The sequence below is a fragment of the Callithrix jacchus genome, chromosome 14 (genome assembly GCF_049354715.1).
Source record: "Callithrix jacchus isolate 240 chromosome 14, calJac240_pri, whole genome shotgun sequence".
NCBI lineage: Eukaryota > Metazoa > Chordata > Mammalia > Primates > Cebidae > Callithrix > Callithrix jacchus.
The window spans coordinates 22589802-22617140 of NC_133515.1; the positions used below are offsets into that span (position 1 = coordinate 22589802).

At 42.1% G+C, this 27339-nt stretch overlaps 1 protein-coding gene and 1 pseudogene across 5 annotated transcripts in view; one reads left to right on the top strand and one right to left on the bottom strand.

Annotated features, from left to right (window-relative positions):
- MERTK (MER proto-oncogene, tyrosine kinase) overlaps positions 1–27339 on the bottom strand; it is a 142835-nt gene that overhangs the window by 50726 nt on the left and 64770 nt on the right. For all 4 annotated transcript variants that reach the window (XM_035271974.3, XM_035271977.3, XM_035271975.3 and 1 more), the window contains 3 exons: positions 19195–19281; positions 15950–16065; positions 8959–9142 (listed from right to left, as the gene is read on the bottom strand). In XM_035271974.3, coding sequence (XP_035127865.3) covers positions 8959–9142; positions 15950–16065; positions 19195–19281 — 387 coding nt within the window. The remainder of the gene's footprint in view (positions 1–8958; positions 9143–15949; positions 16066–19194; positions 19282–27339) is intronic.
- LOC118147246 (polyadenylate-binding protein 2 pseudogene) lies at positions 5640–7450 on the top strand (annotated as a pseudogene). The gene has a single exon (XR_008476225.2). The product of XR_008476225.2 is annotated as a polyadenylate-binding protein 2 pseudogene (transcript).

Below are 27339 nucleotides of genomic sequence, written 5' to 3' on the forward strand. Positions count from 1 at the left end.
GCTACAGTGAGACATGATAACGCCATTGTACCTCAGCCTGGGCAGAGAAAGCAAGCAAGCAAGCATGCAAGCAAGGAAAGAAGGAAGGATGCAAGGAAGGAAGGAAGGAAGGAGGGAGGGAGGGAGGGAGGGAGGGAAAGAAGGAAGGCAGGAAGGCAGAAAGGAAGGAAGAAGGGAGGGAGGGAGGGAGGGAAGGAAAGAAGGAAGGAAGGAACGAAGGAAGGCAGGAAGGCAGGAAGGATGGAAGAAGGGAGGGAAGGAGGGAGGGAGGGAAAGAAGGAAGGAAGGAAAAAGGAAGGAAGGAAGGAAGGAAGGAAGGGAGGGAGGGAGGGAGGGAGGGAGGGAGGGAGGGAGACATAAAATGTTAGCCAGGTATGGTGGCTCATGCCTATAATCCCAGCACTTTGGGAGGCCAGAGGGAGAGAATCACTTGAGGCCAGGAGATTGAGATCAGCCTGGGCAATACAGTGAGATCTCCATCTCCACTAAAAATAAAAAATGAGCTGAGTGTGATGGCACTGGTCTGTAGTGCCAGCTACTTGGGAAGCTGAGGCAAGATCACCTGAGCCTGGGAAGTCAAGGCTGCAGTGAGCCGCGATTGCAAACTGCACTCTAGTCTGGGCCACAGGGCAAGACCCCGTCTCAAAAAAAAAAAAAAAAAAAATGGAAATTTCATGAGCACCTAAAGTAAAATAGCAAAGAAGAGGAAGGCAGGGAAGCAGGTAGGGTGGGTGGTGCTCTGGACTCTGGGGAAGCGTAGCAGACACAACTTGAACAATGTTCTCCAGCACAAACCTGTGGGGCAGAAAGTCAACAGCTTGGTGGCATTTGAGATGCACAAGGTAGGAAACACTGCTGAGCTCAGAATGCAGCCACCATATTAAAGTCTAGAGGCAAGTTACTAATGGTCTGAACAGAGCTAATCTGTTAACACATTTAAAAAGTGCATGTGTTGAGGTCAGGAGTCTGAGACCAGCCTGACTAACATGGTGAAACCCTGTCTCTACTAAAAATACAAAAATTAGCTGGGCATAGTGGTGGGCACCTGTAATCCCAGCTACTCAGGGGGCTGAGGCAGGATAATCACTTGAACCCAGGAGACAGAGGCTGCAGTGAGCTGAAATTGCACCACTGCACTCCAGCCTGGTGACAGAGTGAGACTCCATCTCAAACAAAACAAAACAAGGTACGTGTGTGTGTGTGTGTGTGTGTGCGTGTGTGTGTGTGTGTGTGGTGTGTGTGCGTGTGCGTGTGTGTGTGTGTGTGCGTGTGTGTGGTGTGTGTGTGTGAGAGAGAGAGAGTGCGCATGAATGTATGTGTATAAAGTAATTTGGGAAACAAGTCAAGATCATTACTATAGTCTTTTTTGGGAGACAGGAATTTAACTACCTCCATTAAAATTGAAAATAATATGCTCTCTGACCAAGTATTTTATTTCCAGGAATTTAATCTGTAGATGGTATTACATTCATTGCAGCATAATAGTGACAAATAGAAATGAATGTAATGCTCAGTCAATAATTATGATATAACCCGGGAGGTGGAGGTTGCAGTGAGCTGAGATCATGCTCCTGCACTCCAGCCTGGGCAGCAGAGTGAGACTTTGTCTCAAATAACAATAATACAAATTTTGACGATTTTCCAATGGAATACTTACTACCCGGCCACTGGAAAGAGTTAGGTATTACATGTGTTTTGATATAAAAAATATCCAATAGGGGAAAAATCAGATTGTAAAAGGTATGTATAGATCCATTTTAGAAATTAAAAAAATAAATCTCCTACATCTAGAAAGAATAAAAACAAGTGGAATAATATACACCAAACTGTTGCCTGTAGTTGTAATTAGGGGAGGTTAAATTTTATATATATATATATATCAGAAATGTGTGAAAGGAAATCAAAAGGATACTATGACCCTCTTTGTCTCTGCTGATTCCAGAAACAGGAATCATAAAGTTAAAATGAATTTCAGCTAAGAAAATGTCATACAGCTAAAGCTGCCTATGAAATCAGTCACACACTTTCAAACCTGTTGTAGAATTTGCGGATAAATATGGCCAACACAATATGTCTGTATGTCTGCCTCCTCCCAAAACCCCTCTATGATGACAGTAAAGAATTTAAAAAGATATAAACTCACAAGGCAAAGAGGAGTCAACAGTAGGAGAGAGATTTCAACACATATTTGAAAGCTGAAAAAGAGATGAAGAAGGTGTAATTGACTCAGCAAGCCAGTGCCCCCAGAGAACCACAGAGCAGCTCAGAAACTGTGGACCCAGGTGGTAAAAGAGGGACTAAACTGGAAAGATTGATTGGAAGTCTGATTAAGAAACAGTTGCTCTTCAATGTCTGCCTTCTCCATCCCTACACACCTGGCAAATATGCCCTCAAATATCCAACAAGAGACAGAGTGAATTATTTTCTGAAGCAAAAGGCCACTGAAGTTAGGGCACCTGTAGAATGGAAGCATGATAAGGAACCAGGCTGAAAACTGGGGAAATAAGTGAGAGTTTGTACACTAAATGACAAGGACTCTACCTTCCCCTCCTCCCCCGCTTGGTGGCTAGAACATCAGCAGCCATGTTTAATTCCTGGGGCAGGAGACTTCTTTTCTAGAGGAAGTGAGTGGCTATAACGGAAAGGAACCAATTTTGACACTTGGGGGTACCTGGATCAAAACACATCACTGCCCATTCACCTGATAGTGAAGCTTATAAACTCTGCCCACTCTCACAGAGTTCCAATCAAATCAATGCTTCTTCACTCTTCCATTGGAGCAGACAGCAGAAATTGGCAGAGGTCTGGGGAAGCCTCCCTCCTGAATGTCGGAGACCAAAAAACCACACGGAACAGAGTGCTTAGAGGAGACTAAGCCACTGTAGGGAACTAGAGAAAACTAAAGACAAATAAATTTAAAAAATGAGATATCCAGAAAAGGCTCTCATGATTGAACCAGAAAAATTGTCAATAAAAAAAACTTAAAATTAGCAACACAATAAGTAAAATAAAATATTTGGTAGAAGAATTGGAAGATAAATCAAGTACATCTCCAAGAAGACAGAATAAAAAGGGAAAGAAAATAGGCCAATTTGAAAAAAGAAAATTGAGGAGGCAATAAAAGAGGTCTAATTAACAATTGTCTAACACAATTTCTGGAAGAAACAGAGTGGAACATTTCCAAAGGGGGGAAAAAAAGTATAAGGACAAAAGGACTTGCATTTCCAGGTCAAAGGGGCCACTGAATACCCATGATAATGACCAAAACAAATTACACATCACAGCTTATCACAGAACCAGTATTAAAGAGAAAAGATATTCTAAAAACTAAAACTAAAAAGCAGTTCATATAGAGAACTTATCAGAATTTTTCACAGCAACCCATGAAGCTAAAAAAATGACACAAAAATACTTTTAAACATCTGAGGGAAAATAATTTTCAACCTAAAATTATATATTTGGAAAAATGACTAGTCCAGTATTACATAAAGACATGCAAGTTCCCACAATCTTTACTTTTTATGTATAGGTTCTGTGTAAGCTGAGAATAGGCTCCATGAAGATAAGGGCATAAACTAAGAAGGGCAAATACCCAGGAGAAGGCACCAGAATGTTTAGGATAACTCTAAAGGAAAATAGGAAAAAAACCACATGAAACAATTTAACTGTACCTCACACAGGGCAAGAATAGTGACTGTACCCATCAATCAGACTGGAAAATCTAATGATTCAAGAAGCACTGCGTAGGGTACACAGAACGGTCTTGTCTCAGCAGTGGGTAACAATTTACCTTAAACTGAGCTCTGCTGGGGTTCTGCTTAATAAATCTTAAAAGCAAGACCCTACAGGATTAAACTGTTTCCCACCAGCTTAACTGTGTCTCAAAGCAAAGCTCACTACTTATAGAAATACAAGAATATCTAATATCCAACATTGCAAAATTCTCAATGTCTGTAATCCAATCAAAGATTATCAGGCATGCAAAGAATCTGAAAAATACTATCTAGAGTGGACCATAAATGAACCAGTTGAAACCACCCACAAATAACATAGATGTTAGGAGAGCAACCAAAGACATTGAAACAGTTATGCAAAGGCTGGGTGTGGTGGCTCATGCCTGTAATCCCCACATCTTGGGAGGCTGAGGTGGGAAGATCATTTGAGGTCAGAAGTTTGAGAACAGCCTGGGCAAAATAGTGAGACCCTTTCTCTACCAAACAAACAAACAAAAAAACAAACCACCAACAACAACCAAAAGAAGTACAAAAATTAGTTGGGTGTGGTGGCATATACCTGTAGTACCAGCTACTCAGAAGGTGAAGGCAGGAGAATTGCTTAAGCCCAGGTGTTCAAGACTGCAGTGAGCTATGATTGGCACTGCACTCAAGCTTATGAAACATAATGAGACTCTGTCTCAAAAAAGGAACATAAAAAAGAAAGGAAAAGAAAAGTAATTATAACTGCATTCTGGATGGACCAAAAGTTAAGAGACATAAAAATGTCAAAAAGAGATTAAAAATTAGTGTATGAGATGAAATATAAACTGGATAGGACTAATGTCAGATTAGACACTGCACCAAAAAAGATGAGTGAATTTGAAGACATAGCAATAGAAAGTATCCAAAATAAAATGCATAGAGAAAAGAAGGGGAAAATAAATAATAACAGGTCATCAGTGAGTTATGGGACAACTTCAAATGGCCTAATATATATGTAACCAGAGTCCTTAAAAGAGAGGATAGGTGGAAAAAGAAAAAAATATGTGAAGAAATAATGGCCAATTTTTTCCCAAATTTGATGTAAACAACAAACACAGAGACCCCAAAAGTCCAATGAACTCCAAATACAAGGAATATAAATAAAATTACACCAAAGCAAGTCACAATTAAATTGCTCAAAATCAATGATGGAGGAAAATGGGGACAAAAGACACATTACATACAGAAGAACAAAATTAGGGTGACCACAGATTTCACGTGGGAAACAATGCAAGCAAGAAGATACTGGAGCAACTTCTATTAATGTACTGAAAGGAAAAAAAAAACTAAAACTGTGACTACAGTTCTATACTTCGTAAAAATACCTTTCAAAAATGAAGGCTAAAAATAAAAATAAGACTTCAAATGTAAAATAAATATTTCCCCCTACACTACAGGAGCTGAATACCATACCAGGAGATCCACACTTTAAGAAATCACTTTCAAAAAAGTTCTTCAGGAAGAAGGATAAAATATCAAGACCAAATATAAAGACCAGATAAAATATAAAGACGAAAAGAAGACTACTAGAAATGGTAACTATATGCATAAACATGTTTTTCCTGGTTGTATAAATCTCTCTATAAAAGATTACTGACTGAACAAAAATAACAACAATGTAGCATGGGTTTTTAAGATACATTAAAGTAAAATATTTGACAACAAGAGCCAAAAATATCTGAAGGGGAAAATGGAATATATATGAAGTGGCATAAACCACTTGAAGGTAAACTGTGTTAAGTTAAATATGTATGCTGTGAATCCTACAGCAACCACTAAAAGAACAGAAAAAGAGCTATGGCTAGTAAGCTAAACAAAAAATTAAACATAGAATCATAAAAACATTAATATTAAAAATATAGAAATGCCCCAGTCTGAGAAGCGATGGCGGCGGCGGCGGCGGCAGCAGCAGCAGGGGCTGCAGGCGGTCAGGGCTCCGGGCCGGGGAGGCGGGGCCATCTTGGCCGGTGGGGAAGCCGGGAGGGAGCCCTGGGGGGCGCAGGGGACTACGGGAACGGGAACGGCCTGGAGTCTGGGGAACTGGAGCCTGAGGAGCTGCTGCCGGAGCCCGAGCCGGAGCCCGCCCTTGAAGAGGAACCGCCCCGGCCCCACGCCCCACGCCCCCAGGAGCTCCGGGCCATGGGCATGGATCGGGAGACCCCGGCAGCCAAGAGAAGGAGGAGGAGCCGGGACTGGTCGAGGGTGACCCGGAGCTGGAAGCTATCAAAGCTGGAGTCAGGGAGATGGAGGAAGAAGCTGAGAAGCGAAAGGAACTACAGAACGAGGTAGAGAAGCAGATGAATATGAGTCCACCTCCAGGCAATGCTGGCCCAGTGATCATGCCCATTGAGGAGAAGATGGAGGCTGATGCCCGTTCCATCTATGTTGGCAGTGTGGACTTGGTGCAACAGCAGAAGAGCTGGAAGCTCACTTTCATGGCTGTGGTTCAGTCAACCGTGTTACCATACTCTGTGACAAATTTAGCGGCCATCCCAAAGGGTTTGCATATGTAAGAGTTCTCAGAGAAAGAGTTAGTGAGGACTTCCTTGGCTTTAGATGAGTCCCTATTTAGAGGAAGGCAAATCAAGGTGATCCCAAAACGAACCAACAGACCAGGCATCAGTACAGCAGACCGGGGTTTTCCACGAGTCCACTACCGCGCACGGACCACCAACTACAACAGCTCACCCTCTCGATTCTACAGTGGTTTTAACAGCAGGCCCCGGGGTCGCGCCTACAGGGGCCGGGCTAGAGTGACATCGTGGTATTCCTTACTTTAAAAAGTGTGTATTAGGCGGAGAGAGAGGAAAAAAAGAGGAAATAAAGAAAAAAAAAAAAAAAAAAAAAAGAAAGAAAAACAGAAGATGACCTTGATGAAAAAAAAAGTATTTTTTAAAAAAAGATATGCTGTGGAAGCGGGGAGAATCCCATTAACTGACTGCTGAGGAGGGACCTGCTTTGGGGAGTAGGGGAACGCCCCCAGGGAGTGGGGCAGAGGGCTGCTTATTCACTCTGGGGACTCACCATGGACACGTCTCAACTGCGCAAGCTGCTCCCCTTGTTTCCCTGCCCACTTCACCCCCTTGGGGGCTGCTCAAGGGTAGGTGGGCGTGGGTGGTAGGTTTTTTTTTTTTTAACCCAGGGCTCTGGAAGGACACCAAACTGTTCTGCTTGTTACCTTCCCTCCGTCTCCTCACCTTTCACAGTCCCCTCCTGCCTGGCTCTGTCCAGCCAGGTCTACCACCCACCCCACCCCTCTTCTCCGGCTCCCTGCCCCTCCAGGTTGCCTGGTGATCTGTTTTGTTTCCTTTTGTGTTTCTTTTTCTGTTTTGAGTGTCTTTGCAGGTTTCTGTAGCTGGAAGATCTCCATTCCGCTCCCAGCAGCTCCAGTGTAAATTCCCCTTCCCCCTGGGGAAATGCACTACCTTGTTTTGGGGGTTTTAGGGGTGTTTTTGTTTTTCAGGGTTTTTTTTTTGTTTTGTTTTCCTTTGCCTTTTTTCCCTTTTATTTGGAAGGAATGGGAGGAAGTGGGAACAGGGAGGTGGGAGCTGGATTTTGTTTATTTTTTTAGCTCATTTCCAGGGGTGGGAATTTTTTTTAAATATGTGTCATGAATAAAGTTGTTTTTGAAAATAAAAAAATATATATATAGAGAGAAATAAAATATTTTTAAATAAAGAAAAAGAAGAAAAGGAGAACAAATTACAGATAGAACAAATAGAAAATATGATGCACTTAAACCTATTCATTTGAATGAGTCCATTATATTTTAATGGACTTGTGGGGTTATTTTATGTGTGTATATACATGGTTGTATGTGCATGTGTACATACATATAATAACCTACACACACACACACACACACACACACACAGGTTTTTGTTATGGTTTCTGGCTTACAACTCCCATAGCTGTGGTTATGCTCTTTTGCTATGATGATGTGCTTTACGCCTCAGGGGCAGGCCTCAGGAAACAATTGCTCTGACCTCTTCCTGCCCTCCTTTCACGTGCCTCAGTACAGGACTCTAATCTTTCCAATCCTTTTTTTTTTTTTTTTTTTGAGACAGAGTCAGCTCACTGCAACCTCTGCCTCCCGGGTTCAAGCAATTCTCTTACCTCGGCCTTCCGAGTAGCTGGGATTACAGGCATGCATCACCACACTTGGTTAATTTTTGTATTTTTACTAGAGACAGGGTTTCACCATGTTGGTCAGGCTGGTCTTGAACTCCTGATCTGCCCACCTTGGCCTCCCAAAGTGTTGGGATTATAGGCGTGAGTCACTGCACCTGGCCTTAATCTTCCCCATCTTTCTGACTGTGGGTCATAAGACCCTCATTACAAAGGAGGTCCTGACCGTAACTTGGAGGAAGGAATGCTGACGTCATGAAGCTTTGACAAAAAACCCAAGAGGACAAGTTCAGAGAGCTTCCCGATAGCCGAACATGTGGAGGTTGCTGGACGTGGTGTGCCCAGGGAAGGTATGGAAGCTCTATGCCCTTTCCCTCTATACCGCGCCCTTTGGATCTCTCTTTTAAAAAAAAAATCCTTTGTAATATCCTTGACGATAAACTGTTAAACAAAAGGGTTTCCCTAAGGTCTGTGAACCATTCCAGCAAATTAACTGGACACGAAATTGAGGATGGGAAACACTACTTGAAGTCGGTCAATCAGAAGTTCCAGAGGCCCAGATTTGTGATTGGCTTCTAGAAGCCGGGGTTGGGGACAGCAGGGAGGAGAGGCCTGGGGATTGAGCCCTCAACTTGTGGGGTCTGAAGCTATCTCCATGTAGTGTCAGACTTGAATTAGAGGACAGACAGCTGGTCTCCGCTGCAGAGCTGATTGATTGTTGGTGGAGAGAATTCCCCACATAAGTGGAGTCACCAAAGGCTTCTGTGTTGCTTGTTGTATTGGTAACATGTATTGATTGTTGTGTTGTGAGACAGCATGTTTTAAAGTGTGCTGGTATTGTCTTTCTATGTAAAAGAAAAGATTACCTGTACATAACAAAGCTAAGTTTTATCACTAAATCCTTTTAAAGTATGGAGGAAAATCATTCCCATTTGCATCAGTCATCTCAATAATTTTCTCCTCCAGAGACAAAATCCAAACAAAGCAAAGTTTCAACTCTCAGGCCACTGGGAAAGGTTTGTTGAATCTCATGCCATCAGGGTCAGTATTCATTCTGAACCTCAGGAATTACCTCCTTCAGTTGTGCTGGCCAGAATCCAAGGGCTTACTGCAGACCAGCCTATTTCATTCATGCAGGAAACGCCAATGCTGTAATTAGCCAGGGCTTGCAGCTGCTTGATTTGATAGAGATGTGGTGAGGCAGAGGTGTTAAAAATCATGACTGAGCCATTACTCAGTGGATCAACTTCCTTGACCTAAACGAAGAGTAAACATGAGGACCGGGCATTAGTAAGGTGGTGGGAATGTCAGGTGCAGGGCATGCGTGCATTCGCACGTGGCCCTTCCTCTACACTAAGGGGAAGGACCTCCTTCCTTTCTGGGCACACACACATTTTCCCGCCAGCATCATTGTGTGTTACTCATGCCACTCAGACAACAACTGAACACCTGAGGAAAATGCCTAACATAACAATTCTCACTGTGGCAGGTAACGGAGCAAATAATTATAATAATTACAGTTCATATTATACTATAAAATAAAGCTCCTCCTCTCTTAGAACCTCTTCAATTCTTGACTTATTTTGGCTGCTTCATAGAATATACAACAGAGATAACAGATATCATATGTGCTGGCCAATCCTGAAATATTTATTATTTTGTCTTTTAAAGGAAGTATTTCCCAAATCCTGCTTTTAGAGGATGGGCTCCTTCCTTTCTCTCTTTCTTTCTCTCTCTCTCTTTCCTTCTTTCCCTCCCTCCATCCCTCCTTTCTTTCTTTCTTATTTTTTTTTTTGTTAGAGACAGGGTTTCACCATGTTGGCCAGGCTGGTCACGAACTCCTGACCTCAGGTGATCCGCCTGCCTTGGCCTCCCAAAGTGCTGAGATTACAGGTGTGAGCCACCGTGCCCGGCCTTCCTTCTTTCCTTTGTTTCTTTCCTCTTTCTCTTTCTTTCTCTCTTTCTCTCCCCTCCCTCCCTCCCTCCCTTCCTTCTCTCGTTCTGACAGAGTTTTGCTTTTGTTACCCAGGCTGTAGTGCAGTGGCATGATCTTGGCTCACTGCAACCTGCACCTCCTGGGTTCAAGTAATTCTTCTGCCTCAGCCTCCTGAGTAGGTGGGATTATAGGTTCCCACCACCACGCCTGGCTAATTTTGTATTTTTAGTAGAAATAGGGTTTCACCAGGCTGGTCTCAAATGCCGGACCTCAGGTGATCCCCCCACCTTGGCCTCCCAAAATGCTGGAATTATAGGAGTGAGTCACCATGCCCAGCATTTCTTTCCCTTTTTTTTTGAGACGGAGTTTCACTCTTGCTACCCAGGCTGGAGTGCAATGGCGCGATCTCGGCTCACCTCAACCTCCACCTCCTGGGTTCAGGCAATTCTCCTGCCTCAGCCTCCCGAGTAGCTGGGATTACAGGCATGCGCCACCATGCCCAACTAATTTTTTGTATCTTTAGTAGAGACGGGGTTTCACCATTTTGACCAGGATGGTCTCGATCTCATGAACTCGTGATCCACCTGCCTCGGCCTCCCAAAGTGCTGGGATTACAGGCTTGAGCCCCCGCGCCTGGCCCAGAATTTCTTAATCTTTCTTTTTATTATATAACCTGAGGAACACTGTTCTTGCCTTGAGGCTTTTATTTTATTATTATTATTATTGAGACAGAGTATGGCTCTGCTGCCCAGGCTGGAGTGCAATGGCACAATCTTGGCTCACTGCAACCTCCGTTTCCCAAGTTCAAGTGATTCTCCCTCCTCAGCCTGCCAAGTAGCTGGGATCACAGGTGCCTGCCACCATGCCTGGCTAATTTTTTTTTTCCCCATAGAGACGGGGTTTCACTATGTTGGCCAGGCTGGTCTTGAACGCCTGACCTTAAGTGATCTGCCTGCCTTGGCCTCCCAAAGTGCTGGGATTACAGATGTGAGCCAGTGCACCCATCCTGAGGCTAATTTAAGTGTGTCCTTTATTCTTAATCCCTTAACCCCAACAGAAATTTATTTCCAGAAGGACACACAGGAAATGTAGATTCTTGGTTTTTTTTTTTTTGATGGGGAGATATAGGAAAGGGTCATGTGCCCCTCATCCAGCAAACTTTGCTCCAAATCTCCTTTAAACATATTGCCTCATCTTTCCCTCTGGAATTACACCAGTCTCTCTACATCCCCCTCCAAATCTCTGTATGCATAGGCAAGAGAGGGCAATTCCCAAAACAAATCTAGTCCTGGGTGAAACTTCCATCTCTTTCCTTGCACACCTTCTGTCTGAGTATGGGGATAAGGGAGAGTATGGATTTTGCTTTCTAATACATGCTTTTTCAAATTTTCTCTAATGTATGGCACTTATAAATCAGAACAGACAAAATGATATCGGGTAAAACAACTGGGAGCAATTTGGGAAAAATCCTCAGGGCACAAAATGTATTGCTGTTAATAATGGGCTTGCAATTCTGGGCTGTGGGTATACAGTACTATAATTTCAGGTTATGTGTGTTTGAATCTTAGGTCAATGAACCAGAAATAAACATTCTGGAATTCCAAATCCCCTGGTGGATATCATGAGTATGGTGTGGGGGCTGAGTTTCACCTCTGACTCAGACCCTGTGGGTGACAAGAGGGTACCATTTGACCTGAGGAGAATGAGAAGCTGGACGCTTGTCTTGGTGATGGCTGTTGGCAGACCTCACTTTTTGTTTTCTCACTTTAGAGTGTGCAACCTACTTCCTGGTGACCAACCACCAAAGCGAAGGTGGAGGAAACCTTTGGCTCTCCTCCCACTTCCGGAGTCATGTGGGGAGCATTTCCAGGCACAGGGACGCTCTCTGAGAGCACATTCCTAGAGGAAAGCCGGGTTTCTATAACAGTGCTTCTCAGTGGGTCCTCAGGGAAAAGACAGCGTAAGTGGCAAGAAGTACGTGGGGGAGCTAAAAATAGAAATGGAGTGTGTGGCCCAAAAATGGGTGAAGAAAAGAGCAAAGACCAGGACCAAAGGAAGTGCTAGTGCATGGATCTGGATCTTATTCAAAACATTCATCTGGTCCCGAGTCAGAGTTTAAAATTATAATGTTACAAAGCCATACTTGGTCCCTTCAAAAAATGGGAATACACTGTTAATGACAGAATATAAAAGACAACTTTTAGAGCTTGTGCTGACTAACCCCAGTAGGACTGCAAGATAATATATACAACACCTAGTTAAACTTGAATTTCAAAAAAACAAGTAAACTTTTCAGTATAAGTATGTTACAAGATTACTCGTGTAGTTTAACTGGGTGTCCTGTATTCTTATTTGCCAAATCTGGAAACCGTACCAGAGTTGGAAAGGAGAAAGGATGAATGAAGGCTGAGCTAGCCAAGGGGGACAAGAACAGAATATCACCATGTCCCACACCACAGAATCCAAGATGGGCAAGAAAGGCCTGGAATTGGGCTGTCTCAGGATGATTTTTCATGTATATCATGAATACTCAAAACTATGACAGAGAGAGAGGAGGAAAAGCTTGTGTGTGATCACCTTCCACCATCAGAGGTGACCTGGTGTTTTAGACTTTCCAACCATCCTACCCACCCCACGTCACCGTGAGACCTGCCGTCTCAAGGTGGGGTGGTACTCTTCCTGAGAGCCTCCCTGAAGCTAACCATCATCATGTTTCACGTCCTCTTAGGCTCTACCAACAACTCAGCAATTTAGTAACAGTTTTAAAAAGGGCTGGCCCATGCTTCAGTTATGTCCATATATATAAAGATCTACCTCAGCCTGGCTGACATGATGAAACCACATCTCTACTAAAAAATACAAAAATTAGCCAGGCTTGGTGACAGGTGCCTGTAAATCTCAGCTACTTGGGGCCGAGGCAGGAGAATCGCTTGAACCCAGGAGGTAGAGGTGGCAATGAGTCGAGATCGCGCCACTGCACTCCAGCCTGGACAACAAGAGTGAAGCTCCATCATTCATAAATTAATAAATAAGTCTATCTCTAGGGAAAGAGGCCCTGGATATTTCTAACAAGAGAGCCCCAAAATAGTATCAAGCAAAAACTAATAGAATGAAAGGGAGAAATAGTTCAAAAATAAGAGTTGAGATCTCAGTTCCCCACTTTCAGTAACATATGGAACCATAAGACAGAATATCAGCAAGGCAACAGAAGACTGAAAAGTCTAAACCAACTAGACCTAAACAACATGCACAGAACACTCCATCCAACAACAGCCGAAAGTGCATTCTTCTCAGGTGCACATAAAACTTTCTCCAGGATAGTACTTAGGTCATAACACAAGCCTTAGTAAATTTAAAAGAATCACACTCGTATGAAGTATATTCTCCAAACACAGTAGCATAACATTAGAAATTAGTAAAGGAAGAAAATTTGGGAAATTCATAATTATGTGAAAATTTAAACATACACTTCTAAATAATCAATAGAAAAAAAATCAGAAGGAAAATGACAGAATACTTTCGATGAACAACAACAACGAAACCTTATGGGATGCAGCTAAAGCAATGCTTACAAGGAAATGTGTAGTGTAAATGCCTATTTTTTTAAAAAAGAACACTATCAATAACCTAACCTCTCCCTTATGAAACTAGAAAAAGAGCAAACTAAACCAAAGCAAACAGAAAAAAAGGAAACAAAAATTAAGGCAGAAATGAATAAAATAGAGAGTAGAAAAAACAATAGAAAAAATCCACAAAATCAAAAGTTGGTTATTCAAAAAGATCAATAAAATCAACAAACCTTTAAAGAAAAATAAAAGAGAAGACAAATTACTAAAACCTGGAATGAAATAGGGAATTTTATTACTAACCTCAAAGAATAAAAAAGGTTATAATAGAAAACTATGTACTATGTTGTATACCAAGAGATTAGATAACTGAGATGAAATGTTTGAGTTCCTAAAACATAGAAACTACTGACTCAAGAAGTAATACAAAATCTGAATAGACTTCTACCAAGTAAAAAGATGAAACTAGTATTGGAAAAACTTTCCACAAAGAGAACAAATTATACTACATATTTAAAGAAGATTTAACATCAATCTTTCACAAACTTTTCCAAGAAAACAAGCAGAAAGAGGAGGAGGAGGAAGGAGGAGAAGAAAGAGAAGGAGAAGCAGAAGGAGGAGGAGGAGGGAGGAAGAGGGAGGAGGAAGGAGGAGAAGAAAGAAGAAGGAGGAGAAGGAGGAGGAGGAGGAGGGAGGAAGAGGGAGGAGGAAGGAGGGGAAGAAAGAGAAGGAGGAGGAGGAGGGGGAAGGAGGAGGAGGGAGGGGTAGGAGGAGGGAGGAGGAGGAGGAGGAAGAGGAGAACAACAGCAACAACTTTCAAACTTGTTCTAGAAGGCCAGTATTACACTAATGCCAAAACCAGAAAAAGCTACCACAGGAAAACTACAGACTAATATCTCTTATGAATACGACACAATTTGATAGTGGTAATGGCTGCACAACTCTTGAATATACTAAACACTGTTGAATTGTACATTTTAAATAATGAGTGACTATTATGTTATATTAAATATATCTCGGGTGGGTGTGGTGGCTCACACCTGTAATCCCAGCACTTTGGGAGGCTGAGGTGGGTGGATCACTTGAGGTCAGGAGTCCAAGACCAGCCTGGTCAACGTAGGGAAACCCTGCCTCTACTAAATATACAAAAATTAGCTGGGTGTGGTGGTGAGTAGGAGGCTAAGGCAGAAGAATTGTTTGAACCCAGAGGCAGAAGGTGCAGTGAGCCAAGATCATGCCACTGATCTCCAGGCAAGGCAACAGAGTTAGACCATGTCTCAAATTAAAAGAAAGAAAGAAGAAAACTATATCTCAAAAAAGGTGTTTAAAAAAAAAAAAAGGCCAGTCCTGGTGAGGAATTGTAGATGTAATAAGAATTTCTAACATTTACCAGTGCTTGGGAGGCTTACAAAAAATACTAAACAAGAATCAAGAAAGGCTGGAGGTGGTTGGTGAGGGTGGAGGCTATTTTGGGGATAATACAGGCTATTACTCTTCAGGGAAAGAACAGCTGTTAGTTAAGAGTGGGAAGTATTAAGAACAGAGAAATTAATTTGACTACCAAGTAAAAACATATGGTCGTCAACACCAAATTCTTTGAGCTAAGTTAGCGTGACTGGCCTGTGACAGGTTAACAAATTTTAAACTAATGAGACCAGGCATTCAGTAAACCAATTCCTGACCCTACCGTATGATAAAGTACAAGGCAGAATGACTTTATATTTTTAGACGATAATTCCTGCATGTTCAATAATCTGCTCCCAAATGCCATGTCTCTCCCAAGGGCAGAGCTGATGATTCTGAGTACTGTTTTAGGTATTGGAGCTTCCTGGGCTTCACTGTGGTTCTGCTACTCATAGGCTGTGTGAGTACTCTGAGCCTGCAGTGCTGGTGTGTTTTCAGTAAGATAATGTTTTCAAAGCCCCTGAGTCACTGAGGTTCCTCAGTAAATAGTTTTGTTACTGCCACCATTTTCATTTTTATGAAGTGAACACTCAAACATAGTGCTTACATCATGGGCAAGGTATCATTTTAGAATGGCTAATAATACTGTTTCATACCCATTTTAGGTGGCAGTGAAAAATGGCTGAGGACTCCACAAAGCGTGTAATGCCCAGGATCCTGTGGCACTAGCTAAGGCGCTACACTCAGTAGCACAGATGACCTATCTTGTGCTGGCCCTCCGTCCTTCATGGCCACCAGCCCAGGAGGCACCACAATGGGGAGTGCCTGGTTTCTTCAACTTCCAGTCACAAGCTAGTCCTCATTGAGGGATGTGTTTTGGGGCCTTAAAAATGAGCTGTCCCTGGTCTCATGATGTTCTCCCCTGGAAACACGTTTTGCTTCTGGTTGCCCTGAACCTTGCACAGGAAGGAGGACACAGTGTCATGGGCAGAGCATGGACGTGGAATGGTGCATGCAGCTGGACACAAGAAGCAGGGTCAGGGGACTCCGAACAGAGGTGGAGAAATGCCCTCTGTGCCCATCCTTGGGAGGAAAAAATTCCCTAGACACACAGAGAGCACCAAACAGATACTTCTCTCTTCACCCTGGGGCTTTACCTGAATGCTGCAATTCCTGAACGGGGAGTATCCATCAAAACCAGGCACCCAGGAGATCAGAATGCTGTGTGCAGTACTGTTACGGACGCTGACTTCAGTTGGTGGGGAGGGAATTGCTGCATAAAACCAAACACACACACACACACACACACAAACACAGTTATAGATCATGAGAGTCTATAGCTACCAAATAAATGCATTAAAACCTGTTTTTGTTCCTTGAGATCAGTAAACGGAAACATGTTTTCAAGAGTAGCTTCCCTACGCCTGATGGTAATTGTATTCGCCTGCACTAAGTCTTCCAGTGAAGGGCGGAAGAAGTGGAACGGAGACCCACTTTCCTGTTCACTAATGAAGTGAGGAGACCTTTGACCTGGAAGAGGATGTGGAAATACTCATATCCTTTACTGAGTAGATGTTCATGGACCCTGCTGTGTGCATCTGGCTGTGTACTAGTGCACTAAACAGAGACAGAGTCATAGTGCTGCCCTCCTGGAGCACATGGCCTGGTATGGGAGACCCATGTTAACCGAGGACAAGAGCGCCCTGTGACCAGAAGAGAGCAGTGCCACAGGAGTGTGTGTGTGCGCACGTGCACACGCACATGCACGTGCAAATGTGCATGTGTAGGAGGAGAAGCTTTCCAAGCCCAGGAAACACTAGGAATTTTTTTTTTTTTTGAGACAGAGTTTCGCTGTTGTTACCCAGACTGGAGTGCAATGGCGCGATCTCGGCTCACCGCAACCTCCGCCTCCTGCGTTCAAGCAATTCTCCTGCCTCAGCCTCCCTAGTAGCTGGGACTACAGGTGCGCGCCACCATGCCCAGCTAATTTTTGTATTTTTAGTAGAGACGGGGTTTCACCATGTTGACCAGGATGGTCTCAATCTCTTGACCTCGTGATCCACCCGCCTGGCCTCCCAAAGTGCTGGGATTATAGGCATGAGCCACCCAGCCCGGCCAGGAATTGGTTTAAGCAAATGAGCCAACTGCATCTGCTGGGGGAAGGGGTGTGGCCTCCAATGGGTGTGCTACGACCTCAGTTGCAGGTATGTCAAGGGTAGCTATTTCAATTAGAATCCAAGAAGGATCTTAAATTTGGGGAATCTTATTTCTTTGTGCTGAATTGAATTTGTAATAATAATTACACTTATAATAAAAAAGAAGGCTAACATTTTGTGTGCTTACTATGTGCCCAACACTTTGAGGGCTTTCTTTTATCATTCCTGGAATCCTGTTAGAGAAGTAGTCTTACAATCCCTATTTACAGTTAAGAAAACAGGATCAGAGAAGTTAAAAAGTTATCAAAGGTCACAGAGAGGTTGTAAGCAGTACAATGGGGACTTGAACTCTGGTCTGCCTGACCCTGGCAGTTACGTCCCTCAACAGAACACTGGAGGCCTACTGCCAAGGACAGCAAGCAGATGATGGGAACACCAGCAGGAACTATGAGTCCGGTCTACCACCTGACCTGGTATATGGCCCTGGGCACAACTACATGCCCAAGGTTCTTTCCTCTATACATGGGGAGAGTAACAGGCCTGCTCCATGGAGGTGCAGTGAGGAATAAACATGGTGAGCCATGGATGAGGCCCAGGGAGGCTGTGGTAAGGGTGAAGGTGATGATGGAATGAGCAGGAGAGAAGGAGGAAGGTGTGTTAAGACCATCAAGTGTGCCCTGGGTGCCACATTTAGGAGTTTGGGTTTTGCTCATAGACACACAGCTTGGGGAGTAGGGAAGAATTAGCATAGCATTTGACTCACTTCCCTCAGCAGATTATTTGTGGAATTGTCCTACAGTATCTGTCTTTCCAGACCAAAATTTGACCACATATACCGTAGTAATTACACATTAGAGGAAGGGAGACTTGGTTTCTTTGATATAAATTTTACAATAAATGAAAGCCAAAAACAGAAGTTTTGGGAATGATCTAATAGAATAAATAAAATCTTAGCTAAAAATCTGAGTGAAGCATAAAATTGAAGAAGTGCTTTTCATTTTATACATTTTTAAATTTTAAGAAGTTTATACCTTATGAAGATGTCTTTACAAACGCACACCCACTCACAGATTTTTGACATTCCCAACATGTCTTTTGGAAATTGTAATAATGAGACTTGCGATGAAGGAAGGAAGTTATACACTTCCTCCAGCAATAACTTTTAGTTTGCTTATTTTTTTTATCCCAGTGAACTTTTAGAATATGCCCTTTCATAGCCTTTGTCTGCTGATTTGTTGAAACTAAAATTAGCATCTTTTTTGAGTAGAACTTCTTTTGTAATTTTGAATCTCCTTCTGTATGTACTCAACCTTTAATTCATTATTAAAGAAGCTCTGCTTTTTCCTTGCACTGTTTTCCTAAGGATAAGATGAAAGGAACAGGAGCCCAATAATTACTTCTCAGTATTGAAATTAAGATCAAACAGTAAAACATAAAATTTGTTTGAATTTCTATGACACATTAAGGAGAATGATTTAAGAAGAGATAAGAGCCTACTTGTAGGTTTTCTTTCTCTTTCAAATGTCAAGTTTAATACCTTTGATCACACAGAAGGAGGATAAGGTAGATTGGATTGAAATGTCTCCATTAGCCTGGGGGCCTTCAAATGTGTGCCTTTAATTCTGTTATAACTCACTGCCAAGCAAGCTCAGCCTAGTGAAATTTTAGCTCAGGGGAAGCAAGAGGAAGAGGGAGTTTAGGAGGAAGAGGGATAGGAACACTGGGCCCCAAAGAAGAGTGATCTGATCCCTGCTTTTCCTCTGTCTTCCTGAGTCAGTCGGTGGCAGAGACTCATGTCAGGCCCCCACTGACCTGGGAAGGACAGAGTCCATTTCTTAGATCATGCCCTAAGCCAGCCTCATTCCCAGGGCTCTTTGAGGGTTAATGAGTCATTGGGTGGAAGAGGGAAAAGTGAAAATAAGAACTAATATGATCAAGAGAAAACATTTTAACTTATTTTCTTCTTGGACTGAGCAGAACTAAACAAGTGAATGTTTATCAAGGACCTATATGCCAGGTACTTCTGAGTACTTTTACTTGTATTAAATCAATAAGCCTCAACACTAGGTAGATTCTGTCATTATCTCCATTTTTCAAAGGGGAACACTGAAACCAAGAGTTGTCCAAGGTCACAAAGAACATCAGTGAGAAAGCCAGGACCCACATCCTGGCAGCTGGCTGCAAGCTCATGCAGCACCCTTACCAGCTCCCAGAATATGCATGGGGAACCTAGCCTTGCTGCATACCTTTGATATTGATCTGCACTCCCTTGGACACGGTCAGCCCTTTGTCATTGTGGGCCTCACAACTGAAGACCGCCATCTCCGTCAGGCCTAGAATGGAAGGAGACTCGTGACACCAGCAACAGAGAAACAGGCTGCTATTTAACCACAATTCTATGGCTGTCTTCACATTATTTTATTTCTTGGTTCATTGTTTTTGGTCATTAGTGCAAAGTTAATTTAAAAGGTGTGCCTAGCTACGGAGAAACAAACCTGTGATTGAACCCAAGGCACAAACAGCAAGGTAGCCATGGGCCCAAAAGGCAGACGTTTTCATTTATTCAGATCCTGAATGGTGAGACATTAGGTAATAAAGCAGGATCATTTAGACTTCTACTGCAAATCTCTGGCCTCAATAGCAAGGAAAGTGGATTCTGAGGCTTACCCCATCCTGCTGCCTAGCCCCCCAGTACATACAGTGCCATACGCTACGCATATATCAGAATACCAAATGAAAGCCACAGTTTAAAATTTTCAGATGATTTAATTAATCCTTTTTTAAGAGTAAAAACTGGTCAATTCACAAGGATGTATTATATAAATGCAAGGGATTATAACTGATCAGAGAGAAGACACTAGTGCTAAATGAAAAATGCTAACATTTCAGAGGTTTGAAGATATCTTTAAAAAAGCGATTTATTAATTTCAAACAAAAAGGCAGAGAAGTTACCCAGATCTTGGTTTCTAATGCCATTCTCCAACAAAAGGAATCAGGGCTCCTTGGAGAAATGGCTGATTCTCAGATAGGTGCAGGAAATATATGAGACTGGAGTAAAATATAAAACAAACACAACACGTAACATGCACACATATACACACAGTGAGACAATAATGGGTTATGTCAAAGAGATACAGAAGCTAACTCAAAGAGTTTCCAATGGCCAAAGCTGGAACAATATGAGCAAGAAAACAAAGTAGCTTTGGATTATAACCCGAAGAAGAAAATAAATACCCAGGAGTCTCTACTGATATCAATAAGTACTCAAATAAGTTGGATAGAATAGACAAGTCTTCTTGCAGAATAATTCCAAATAGTTTATTGGATATTCTGCCCTCAAAGAGGTGGAGCATAACTTCTGACTTTTTAAGCATGGGCTGCACACAGTGACCCCTTCCAACAAGTACGTTATGAAAAGAGCAAAAAAAAAGAAAACTGAGTGGAGAAACTGACAGACTACCTGAGCCAGATGATCAAGTGATACATCATGTTGACAGAATTGTACCCTTGATAACGGGTGATGAAAATGTCACTTCACCTCTATGGTTTTCCTCCTCAGAACAACAACAACAAAAAAAACCCAGGCTAACCATGAAAAAACTACCAGTCAGTTCCAAATTGCGGGACATTCTACAAAACACCTGACCGGTAAGACCTAAAACCTGTCAAGGTCATTAAAAACAAGGAAAGTTTGAGAAATTCTCACAGCCAAGAGGAGCCTAATGAGACATAGATTACTAAATGCATTAGGGTGCCCTGGATGAGATCCTGGGACAGAAAAAGTCAGGAGGTAAAAAGCTGAGGAAATATGACTGAAGTCTGGACCTTGGTTAATGATGATGTATCCGTATTGGTTCATCAATTGTAGCAAATGTACCACACTAATGCAAGATGTTGATGACAGGGAAAAGTAGGGAAGGGGTTTATAGGAATTTACTATACTATCTCCAGTGTTTTTCTATGAGTCTAAAACAATCCTAAAATTTGACTTTTTTTTTTTTGAGACTGACTCTCACTCTGTCCCCCAGGCTGGAGTGCAGTGGTGCAATCCCAGCTCACTGCAAACTCCACCTTCAGGGTTCAAGTGATTCTCCTGCCTCAGCCTCCTGAGTAGCTGGAATTACAGGCATGCACCACCACGCCCAGTTAACTTTGTATTTTTAATAGTGACAGGTTTCACCATGTTATCCAGGCTAGTCTTCAACTCCTGATCTCAGGTGATCCACCCGCCTCGGACTCCCAAAGTGCTGGGATTACAGGCATGAGCCACTCCGCCTGGCCTGAATCGTTATTTCTTAAAAGTACAACTATACAGTATATATCATTTAGTTGAATCTGAAAACTTCTATATCTGTGGCACACAAAAACATCATCTGGCACACAGTAGTATCTTCATAAAATTGTTGAAAATATGCCACCATTTGCTTCTTAGCAGAAAAACTTATTTTGTTTTCTTATGTCTACATGTTCAGGAGATTTTCCATCTAATCTTTTTAAACTCAAAGCTTGTCGCTAATGGAGTAATAAAAAGTTTGAAGAATGAAAGGGAAAAAACTGCCAAGGGAAGCACAGCAGTCATCAGCTAGAAAGGCCGCCCTGGTCGGATGACTGCCGGGGCTATAGCCAACTGGCCACTACGTGGCAGAGGGCCGTGTCTGGGAGAAGCTGTAGAAAAAATGCACATCTGATCCCTTTTACATTAGTACTTTTCCTGAAAGGTTAAATGTGCATAAAAAAGAAAATCGGTGCTGGTAATTTTCCATCTAGTAGAAGGTTGTCACCAGTGTCTGCATTTTCTTGACTAGACATGGGTCCCTCAGGGAAAAACAAACCCATGCATCTCTGTCCTATGTAGTGACATTTCATTTCTTCCAAAATAACATTGTATTCTACAGAGAATTTGACAGATACTTCACAGGATCTTAATTTTCCAAGATGAGAAATACTATACTCAGACTGGAGGAAACCCCTAAGCTAGATTGCTTAGCTAAATTCTCTTGAAACTTTAAAGTGCTAAGAAACAAAAACTCCTGGTAAAAGCCATCTCTTTTCATATTTTTGTCACTTCCTTACAAGTGAGACATGAAATTGCTACTAGTTGCATAGTGACTTAGAAAATATTTATTATCCTGAGGAGGAATATTTTTCTTACACCCATTACACCCACATCTATAAAAGGATCCCTGTGATACTCTGCCTCAGGGTCTTTACATCTTCTGCTTCCTAGAGAATTTTGAAAAATACATGTGGCCTCTGACACATTTTGAAGTTTGCATTCTTAAAGTTTTCATAATTTAAACAGCTTCAAAGAATGTCATTTGAAGTACCTTGAATATCTTGTCACAAACACCCACTGAAACAACTCTTCCCCACCATGACCCTTCTACTCCTCCCAAGAATTTCATCCTAATGGTACACATTTGAAAGTTTTTGCTTAATCAAATCACAGGAACTTACTGGCAATAAAAATATACCTTGAAATTGCAAAAATATAGGGCCGGGCACGGTGGCTCACGCCTGTAATCCCAGCACTTTGGGAGGCCGAGGTGGGTGGATCACGAGGTCAAGAGATCGAGACCATCCTGGTCAACATGGTGAAACCCCGTCTCTACTAAAAATACAAAAAATTAGCTGGGCATGGTGGTGTGTGCCTGTAATCCCAGCTACTCAGGAGGCTGAGGGAGGAGAATTGCCTGAACCCAGGAGGCGGAGGTTGCGGTGAGCCAAGATCGTGCCATTGCACTGCACTCCAGCCTGGGTAACAAGAGCGAAACTCCGTCTCAAAAAAAAAGAAAGAAAGAAAGAAAGAAAGAAATTGCAAAAATATATTCTTCTGAATTGATTACACTCATTAGACAGGTGAGAGAGGTCTTTTTTCTTCAGTAATGCAAGGAAGAGATGAAAGGAAAACAGGAGGTGGAAAGGGAGAACTGGAGTGGTATCTAGACTTTGGGTATTTTGTCAAGCATTGATTTTAAGAAAGAAGATACGTACAGGATGAGGATCAAAACACTGATTGCTCCAAAGGATCCATGCTCTGCTGATCACTGTTTCATGGTGAAGCCTCTGACACTTTGATTTTCATGGCTTGGCATCCCTGAATCTTCCAGATACTAAGCTCCCAAGTGAGATGCCCATTTCACCCACCAGACTGCATGAACTTGCAAAAACTGGCTTATATTTAGAAAAATTGGCTTTGGTTCAATCAAAAGATACAGGGAGTTACTAACTTATCTTTTTTATATATTGGAGGAGACATTTGCAGTTTAAAATTAGTGATTTGACTTCAATTATTCTTATCAAAACTCTTAGAAAAGCCCTGAATACAAACTACAAAATCACATTCTAAATGTGTCCTGAGGGGAAGAGCTAGCCCTATGGTAAAACAGGAGGTTTATTTCACTGAGAGCCATTAGTAAGTTATAGATCCTTTCGTAGGATCCCACCGAAGCACAATTCAAGCCCACTGGTCTTCAGTCCTATTAGGCTTATCAGTGCCAAAAGGAAAACATTTTCACAGAACATGACTTCAGGTCAAACGGACAATCATTTCTCCTGTGTGTTTCTTTTCATAGTGCACACAAGGTCAAAAACACAATCTATAGCAAATGTCCTAGCACAAGACACTCACACCAATTTAGAATTGCCTGATAGTAGCTAAACAATGTATTAATACAGTTTACAAGGTCAGGTGATTAGCGCCCATAGGCCAGATAGATGCCAGCAGAGAGAAGAGGAAAATGGTTCAAACCAAAGGTAACTTTTCCCAAAACTAGACGGCACTCAAGGCAAAATATAGTCTTCTTTGCTTAATTTTTTCAGCTAAACTTTCATGACTTCCCTACTAGACACTCGTTTATAAGCCTGGATTGACCACAGCAATGAGTGTACACCAGGAGAAGCCAGCTCCCTCTCACTTGCCAGTTCTCTCTCTGTGGATGAACAATAACCACCAGCCTGGAATAGACCCTGACATTTTATAGTCCCAAACCCTGTGGCTTTCCAGGGAGAAAAAGAATCCACTTCCCTATGTCTCCACCCTCCACCCACTCTGTCCTGAATGGACCCGGGGAACTGGAGCCCCCATAGTCTCCTGAGCCAACTCCTCTTCTAGTGAGTAGGTCGTCCCCCTTACAGCAATTTCTCCTTTTCACCCAACTGTATTATGATGGTGCACGCCCCTCTTGCTTGGTCCTCTACTGGTTTGAGAAAAGATATTTATAACCAGCTCTGAAAGATATTTTTAAGGAACATTCAGTAACAGGATGTTCCCTTGAGGGAGGGACAATCGAAATTGCTGAGGGAGCAAGTCCAAAGAGCACAGCTGAGCCAGTTCTTTGAGTTCCGGATTAAGCAATCATGCAAATTAACTAGATAAACAATCCTGTCCCTTCTTTTTCTTTTTTCCCTAGTGTCCATCTTTCTACCAAAGGAAGCAATGAATGGAAGATCATGCTGTGTAGGTAGCTTCTTAACTTGGAACTCTATCTGCTCTGCATTCATCCACGTGACAAATATTTTCTAAGTATTTACTACAAGCCAGACATTTTTTCCATAAACTTGGGATATATCCATGAATAAAACAAATATCCTCTCCCTTATAGAGCTCACATTTTTCAGGGAGGCAAATGGGCAATAAATAATAACCTTGATTGATAAGCAAAATGTATGCTATATTAGAAGGTGATAAGTACTGTGGAAAAATAGATGATCAAAGGGTCAGGATGGGTAGGGAAGCAAGCTGCAATTTTAAATGATGGGCAGGGGGCATCAGAGATGGTTCCTTGAGAAATGGCCTCTGATGAAAGAGCTGGGGTAAGGAAATGGGCCAAGTTGATACTCTTGGGCCTGGGGAGGTTCCAGGCAGAGGGAACATGTGGGAGAGGCCTTTGCCTTTTTCTCTGTGTGGGGTGAAAAACCCAGATCTATCAGGATTGCTCCAGCTGCCATGTGGAGAACAGACCTTAAGAAAGCAGGTCTCTTAGTAGCTCCAAATATTTTTCTGCTATGTAAAATGGGTATTAAAAATGCCTAATTAGCCTGGGCAACATAGTGAGATCCCATCTCTACAAAAAAATTGAAAAAAGCTGCTCATCCCTGTAGTCCTAGCTACTTGGGATGCTGAGGTGGGAGGACTGCTTGAGTGCAGGAGTTTGAGGTTATGGTGAGTCAAGATCACACCACTACACTTCAGCCTAGGTGACAGAGCAAGACCTTGTCTCTAAACACAACAACGAAACTGGCTAATTATCACAGCTTGCTATGTGATTCAAAGTAATTCTTTACAGAAAGTACTGTGGGCATTATGAACTAATTTGTATAAATTCCAGTTATTATTACTGTTTCTGTTATTATAAGGATATTAATAATTATATCCAACTAATTAAAATAAAAGCTAGCTTAGCTATTTCCTAGATGTGGATTTTAAATATAAAATAATTGTTTTTCAAAAAAGAAAAGCCAGAAGGATCAATACCAGCCCGTCACTGTTCAAAGAAAGGCAGATCAAAATTAACAGTGAGTTAGTAACTATTGCATGTAAAAATAACAACACAAAAAAATTATAATAGTAGTATTTCAATCGTTCCTATAGGCAATCCTTGTGCCAAGGGCTTTACATTCATTATTTTACTGAAACCTCATCAATGTTTTATGTAGCAAACACTGCTATTATCCTCATTTTATACACAGAAGTAGAGTAAATTGCCCAGGGATACACGACAGCAAAGTGGCATCAGTCTACATGCCAAAGCTGGAGCTTTTACTCGCTAACTTATGAAGCACTCCTGGCTGGGCGCGGTGGCTCACGCCTCTAATCCCAGCACTTTGGGAGGCGAAGGTGGGCAGATCACGAGGTCAAGAGTTCGAGACCAGCCTGGCCAACACAGTGAAACCCCATCTCAACTAAAAACACAAAAATTATCCAGGTGTGGTGGTGGGTGCCTGTAGTCCCAGCTACTCAGGAAGGTGAGGCAGGAGAATCGCTTGAACCCAGGAGACGGAGGTTGCAGTGAGCCAAGATTGTACCACTGCACTCTAACCTAGGCGACAGAGCAAGACTCCATCTCAGAAAAAAAAGCACTCCACCAATGAACACCTGAAGCTAAAAGCTCTTTGTAGTTCTGCTCTTTATTTGGGATTTGATTTTGCCCATGACAAAATACTTTAAAAAAAAAAAGGAACCTTTCATTTTGAAATAACTTTAGACTTACAAGAAGTTGCAAAAATAGCAGAGTTACTGTGTACCCTCCACCCAGCTTTTCCCCATGGTAAGATCTTATATAACCATGGGATACTGATCAAAACCAGGAAAGTGACTTTGGTACAATATTATTAACTAAAATACAGACCGTATTAAGATTTTACCAGTTTCTGCTTTGTTTTATTTTGGGGAGGGAGAATGAGTGTATATGTTTATGAAATTTTATGACAGGTACAGATTTGTGGCTACAGAGCTTTTCCATTGCCAAAAAGAAGTTCTCTCATTCTACCCCTTATAGAAGCATCCTATCCCCAAACCTAACCCCTGAAATTGTTCTGATATGTTCTCCATTACCAAAACTGTGTCCTCTTGAGAATGTTATCTAAATGGAATCATACAGTATGTAACCTTTGAGATTGGCTTTGTTCACTCAGAATAATATCCTTTGGACAAAGTACTTCTCTGCTCATGTCCCTTAAAGAAAGCTCATACAACAGAGAGGAAAAATAAAAACTTGTATCAAGAGGGGAAAGGCACACCACCTTCCTGTTCATAAACAATGCTTTCTCAAAGCGGCCCAAACAATTGGCTATTTAAACCACTTCTCTACCTAACATTCCCTCAGTAGAAGCAAAGTTTACTTGGGGGTCAATTTCAGACAGCACGATGTCTCCCTGAGAACACTCACTGCCTTATTTATATCCACATGTGAGCTCGGCACAAGGGCCCCAAAAGCCGACCTCAGCACCTAGTTCCTCATACATGAATTACTGTGAGGGACTCAGGTATCAAACTAAAGCTTTCTCAAAATTAAAAATAGACTTAACTAAAAATAAGTTTTTACATAGTTCTTTTGTAATGTTACAAAATGCAGACACATGGGAACAGTCAGCAACAAGCTGACTTGAGAGTAACCCCTGTGAGCCCAGCACAATCCCCACAGCCTGGGTCCCACACCCTTCCTCCCTGGACTTATTTTAGCCTTTGGGTATGCAGAATGGACATTAAAGATCCTGTTGTAAAATTTTGCAGGACCACATGAAGACGTAAATGAGAAAAGAGATAAGAGTTTAAATGTAAAAATAATCTTATAAATACAAATTACTTCATTATCATGATGTCTCTTTGTCCCAGTGGAAGGACCTAAAACTTGGGGATGATCTGTAACTCATTTGTTTATTCATTAGTT